Below are 6,000 nucleotides of genomic sequence, written 5' to 3' on the forward strand. Positions count from 1 at the left end.
TTTGTACAATCCTGGTTCAGCTGGCTCGGCGAAACCCTACTAGGTCAATACAGAAAGTTAGCCAAAGAGTTTCTACACAGCAAAGCATAACAGGAAAAACTCCAATGCTTAATGCAGCGACTCCTAGTTGGGGGAATTCACAAAGAGAACACCACCAGCCTAACACTACATCCAATTCATCCTTTCCAAGCAAGCAGTTTTTGAGGTTGCAGTCCCATGGTAACAGCAGTGCAACCATTCACCGCTTCACAACAATGTGGATATTTAATACTGCAGCTGGTGCGTTTCATGCGACGTGAATGAGGTCTTTAGTTTCGTGAGATATGGAGATCCTCTGCTCTGCTATATTGTTACACGGTCAACACAGTGAAAGGGAAACCTTTCTCTCTCACACACACATACACAACCACTTTGATACAGGCACACTGTACATCTATAAACCTGGAAGTTTAGCATTTAAGGCACATCGTGTGGCATTAACAGTTACCAAGTTGACAAAGGGTGTAAATGAGATGGTGACCATAAAGTAAATAACATTTTATGCATAGCTAATTAACCATACAGAAAAGTATTTTGAGCATTTAAAAAAAATAATTTTTAAAAAGTACCAATTATTATCCAAGGGAAAACGTAGGCCATGAGGATATTCAAGATTTGTCTGTTAATATTTTACTCCGTGGGGCTTTACTTAGGTGGATCAGCCAGCTATACTTTGAGGTATTTATTTATTTTAACCCTTATCTGTTTAAAACCTAGATTAAATGAATTACTCTCGATTTTGAAAATTCAGAAATTGATGTTCTGCTCCAACGACTCTGTGAGCTAAACGGCATGAAGAACATTCTGGAGAGGCAGCTGATTTTTGCTAGTCAAAAAATACAAAGCTTCTTTCGACTACTCCCTTACTCACATGGGATCACCACAGCAGATGGATTCACAAATTTGATTTGGCAGACTTTTAGACTAGAGGCCCTTCCTCTCTTCTCCTCTTGCTCTTGAATTGGAGACCTTTTACCTTTTAAATATACATGTTATTAATTATTTGTTTATTTATCTTTTTCTGCTCATTCCAGGTTTATATACAAGTCTTCCAACAATTTCAGTAAACTCCTTGCATTTGTTATTATTAGTATATTGTAGTATAATGTAGATGAGAGTTGTGGTGAAACTGAAGAATGAGAAAATAATATTTTCAGATAATCTAATGAAAATCAGGGTTGCTGCTTTTTAAAGCATCAGGCATGTGTGCCAACTGAAAAGATGCCTCTCAACTGCTGTGCAAGCTGACATGCGGACATAAACTCAACTAGCTCTGACCAGCAGGAACCCCAAAGTCCAGATGCAAGAGACAGGACAGACTCTTCAATTATGCACACACAATGTCAGCTGCTTACCACATGATGACAGGGGAAATTCTGTCCAGTCACTGTTTAAAAGTAACACTGACACATGGTTTATCTTTCATAATAATAAATGATGCAGGGAAACAGATAAATTTAAACCATCAAGTAAAAATTGCACTTCATGAAATTAAGCACAAAGGGTCACTAAATGAATTTAAAACTACATAAAGTCTCTTTAATTTGGAACAGACTTCCTCAGACGCACAACACCAGGTCCAGATAAAGTTTAAAATTGCCACATCCTGTACCTCTTTTCAAAAGTCGCGGCTTTTTAGAAAACATACATGCAAGGTGGTAGGGTGTTCTTAGTGCCATCCTTCCTTTCCTCATAACATTTGTTTTCTATGCTACATGACTGGAGTAGGAAAAGGAGAACTTGAAGAAAAGTTTCCCTGACTAACAGGGAGAAGTAGTCATGTGTGAACATATACAAGCCACATTCACTTTGTGGCTCATTTGCAGTTATCTGCTGTGCCATTTGTTGCAGTTTTCAAAGGCTATGCGTCACAAAGACCAATTCTTAATGCTGAGCCAGAGCTCTTCGTGTCAAACATATCGAACAAACCTATATCCAGCTCATAGGGAAGAAGGTGGTGAGCAGGATGCAGGGAGGAGGGGAGGTATGCTCGGAGCTTTATGTAGAGATTAAAAATGTTTCGTGGATTACAGTGTGGTAATCTGTGCTGACTCAATCAGGTTGCTTTATGAGGCAACACACTGTTGGAAAAGGTGAAAATCCTTCTGGAACATATCAACATATCTGATGTACTGAGGCACATGTGTGCAAAATCACAGGACCGGAGATTACATTGTTTTGTCCAGCCTCTCTCAGATTTTCAAGACATGTTACTATGTGATAACTAGCCCTCATACAGTGCAAGTAGGTAAGGTCACATCGAGCCAAATACTTATACTGGAAACTAGTATGATACCTACTAAAACAAAAAACGGCACAGTGAACCAGCTAGAGCTTCTCTCTCTCACCCTTTCATATTGCTATGCGAGATTCAACAGTTGCTCGGATTTTTTTTTATTGCAAATATTCAAAGGTAACAAATTGTGTCTGCTTGATTAACGACACCCATCTCTTGTCTGAAGTGTCTGGGGAGTTGCACACACTGAAAAAGACACCTACAGGAAAGTGAAAGTGAGAGTAGAAGACAGAAACTAATAAAAGCACAGAGTTTTGTCTTTCCCCCCCCTTTTTTTTTGACCTCACTTTAAATGTATTTGCTCATTTATTACTAAATTTTTTTGTTTACAAAGTTAGGAAACAACGTCTAAGTCAGGGCTCATATTAGTGGAAAAATCTCAAGTCCATTAGCACTTGTATCCGAATGGTACCCAAAACCGATACTGTACTTCAGTATCTGTACTGAAAACGTCAGACTGCTGCATCACCAGCAGCTAGGCAGCTGTTGCAATGAGACTATAAAGCGGCTGTCTCGCCCTAATGCCCTTTGACAATCTGATATACTGTACAGCACCTATCGTAAAACAGCAAGGACGAGCTCACATCTGCTAAGAAAATATAGGCCCTTCAGCTTGTGTAACACTTGACTCAGCTGGATAAGAGACACAACAAAATAGTGTGCACACAGCACTCACATAGATGCGTCTGTCAAGGCTGGGGGAATCTGTGCAAATTCTTACACCAGCCTTGACTAAATTCATGTTAGGACGATGCATTTGGTAAGAACAGGTTTATTTTCTGTTGATAAACAGAGACAAAAGCCTCAGACTGAGCTAGCACTGTTCCATCTACATATGATAAAAAATGATATGGTGGTCAGAGTTGAACATCAAATGCTACTTTTTAGATACGTTAATAAGGAAGAGACTTTTTCTTTTAGACCACATTTAGCTGCTTTAAAGTTTAACGCTCTGAGCCAACTGACCTAATAATAAAACTGGTTTTGTCAGCTTATCCTGTTACACATTTACCATGCACCAACAAGCACTGTGCCAGGACATACACAAAACAGGCTTGTGCCTGATCCTTTGGGGAACACATTTCTTCACAATACAACAGAAAAGGAGATTAGCAGTACGGCTTCAGGCCACATCAGCAACCTTAAATGCTTAGCATGCATGAGTAGGGATGTCACTCACTGACATTTGGTGAGCACGTTTGTGTGAAAAGTGCCTAAGGGCTTAAATCTGTGAGAAGAGTCCTCCTTGTCACAGAGCCTTAAGGGGAAGTTTCGATGAATTGTCACATAACTTGTTAACCATAGGGGCCAACTATGTGAATGCATGTAGTTTGACGGCTGTTCTTCAATCATTTCAACTGCACACAATAAACTGGAGTTAGTTAACGAACCTGCACAGATCAGCAAAGGCCTGGAAATTCAGTTTCTTCATCTTCTTCTCGCTGAGCCAGTAGCCGACTCTCCGGCCTTTCAGGAAAGTCTGCATTTCCACTGTGCCCCTGGTCCTTTTTTTGCAGGTAAATGGTGCAACTAATGACTCAACCTGGACAGACGAGAACAGACCCCCCCCCCCACACACACACACGTTAGTGTCACAACAGCCAACCAGGGAGCAATCTGGGGAATAATTAAGTTCACTGCTCGGTTACTGATACGTTGCTCCAAAGCAATAAGTGACGTCTTCTACCAGTCTGTCTCTTGGATATTCACGGTCTTGTGGTTAGCATGATATAGTTTCCAAACGTAATATTACAGTGCATCTGGCTGAGCATCAGCGAATCCCACACACTGACCCTCTTTTGCTAACCCCAACTGCTAACGTTAGCTGGCTAGCTATGTAGTGACAATCTCCAGAGCTAACCGATGGCGTGCAATTAGGAAACGCAAGCTAGCTTCCTAGCTTTACAGGCTGAACACAGTCGTAATACGTGCCCATAAGAAATGAGTGAATTGTTAGCGGAAACAGCTCCTGGTTACCTAAAAATAAGGCAACTCCCTCAACTAGATAAAGCTGACATCGGGAGGCTATAGAGAGCTAACTAACCTGGCAGTTTTAGCACAGTTCCCCTTGAATTTGCGTCCTCTTCAGAAACTAGCTCGCGTAGTTTGCCATTCTCAACCCGTTCGCTGGAGAAGGAGTAACAAGCACGATGACAGGCACCGCTGGGCTCACGTTGAGATGTTGCTGGTGTTTTCTCTCTCAGTCTCTGAACTGGACTGCCCGCACACACCCAGGATCCAGGAGACTAATGCCGCCTTCACGACCCCCTCGGAAAACACCACCCCTGCCTGACTGACTGTCGAATCACAGCGCGTCTTGCTTTCACGCGCCTTCCTGCTTCCACTAATGATTATCTTTCCTGTTATGATATAGAATAATCGAGTCATTGTTTATCTATAAAATGTAACAAGATAATTAACGAAAAGACGTCCCTTAACTATATATATATATATATATATATTATCGTCATATTTTCCCATTTCAAACCCCTCAAATGTTAATTCATGATTTGAATAATTAGAACAAGTTCTGTTGATTTGCCTTTCTAATAATAAATGACGAGATGCGTTAATACTTATTTCGTCCCTCCACATTCATCATCTCTTCCAGTTTTTGACCCGTAACAGACAAGAGAAGCATGTCACACTAGCGCCATCCGTTGGAAAACTATCGAAACGTCCAACATGTTTTCCCCATGCTTAAACCTAGTGATGGGCAGATGAAGCCCCATGAAGCACTGAAGCTTTTCATCCAATTGGTTCACCCCAACGCGAAGCTTCATGAAGCTTCATTTGCTCTAGCAGGACACCTACTGGACGTAAAAATAATAGCTGGTATGAATTTGAAGAGTGTGGCATTTTGCACACAGCCTGTAAATGTCAACAACAAAAGGAGTGTGTAAAACATCTATATTGTAGTGATGCAGTATACTGTGTATATTTATGCTGGCAGTATGGAAACACAATAAAAACAAAGCACAAATTTAAATATCACACACGTCACTTATTGCATTGTATGATATTGTTATATCATTTAGTAACATTACAGCATGCTATAGTATCATGGCATTTGATGGCTCACCTGGTCTTGCTCCACAATCGGTGTTCCCCTTATTCTCATGCATAGCTCTGTAGTGCCTAAGCATGGATGAGGTGTTGTTGTTATATCCCAGCTCCCTGGCACATAGCAAACACCTCACCTTGTACAAAAGTACAGACAGCCTAACATAGGTTTTATTGCACCATCAGTATTATGAAAATCCATCTTCTGTGGAAATTCACATACCTTGTTGGGAGGAATAAGATCAAAATGTTCCCACACAGGGGAGGACATCCTCCTCTTCTTAGCTGGCTCCATTCTCTCCTGACTTTCTCTCCTCACTCTCATAAACCTCCAAACTGTCTCCAAACTCTCACTAACCGCAACTCTTCATCAAACACCCACATTTTGAATGAAGTCTGAGGGGTTTATATCGCTCTCATAGCTCGCGGAAAAAATTCGAACCGCTTCATGAACCAGTCACGTGGTACAGCCGGGCAGCGAGGCTTCGGACGTCATCATTTTCAGCTCCTCCCATAAATGAAGCAAGCCTCGATACGCGCTTCGCGGAAACGCCCCCTCATTACTCGACACACGCTCCGAAGCCTCGATACAGAACGTCCCA

The 6,000-nt window shown here is 41.4% G+C and overlaps 1 protein-coding gene and 1 long non-coding RNA gene across 4 annotated transcripts in view; both read right to left on the minus strand.

The window, feature by feature from the left end:
- The window catches only part of LOC308390178 (inositol-tetrakisphosphate 1-kinase-like), a 31,974-nt gene extending 27,382 nt beyond the window's left edge, over positions 1–4,592 (minus strand). The window contains exons 1-2 of the mRNA XM_080871893.1: positions 4,380–4,592; positions 3,727–3,878 (exon numbers count right to left, since the gene is read on the minus strand). Of these exons, the coding sequence (XP_080728019.1) occupies positions 3,727–3,821 (95 nt within the window). The 5' untranslated portion in view covers positions 3,822–3,878; positions 4,380–4,592. The remainder of the gene's footprint in view (positions 1–3,726; positions 3,879–4,379) is intronic.
- Positions 4,593–5,046: 454 nt separating this feature from the next.
- On the minus strand, positions 5,047–6,000 carry LOC308390179. 3 transcript variants are annotated; one of them, XR_013970411.1, is made up of 3 exons: positions 5,622–6,000; positions 5,418–5,535; positions 5,047–5,206 (listed from the first exon to the last, which is right to left on the minus strand). It is a non-coding gene; the product is annotated as an uncharacterized lncRNA (long non-coding RNA). The 3 variants fall into 3 exon arrangements; XR_013970412.1 differs by having other exon boundaries at positions 5,051–5,148; XR_013970413.1 differs by lacking the exon at positions 5,047–5,206 and adding an exon at positions 5,263–5,281.

Source organism: Rhamphochromis sp. 'chilingali' (assembly GCF_963969265.1).
Source record: "Rhamphochromis sp. 'chilingali' genome assembly, chromosome: 21".
Lineage (NCBI taxonomy): Eukaryota > Metazoa > Chordata > Actinopteri > Cichliformes > Cichlidae > Rhamphochromis > Rhamphochromis sp. 'chilingali'.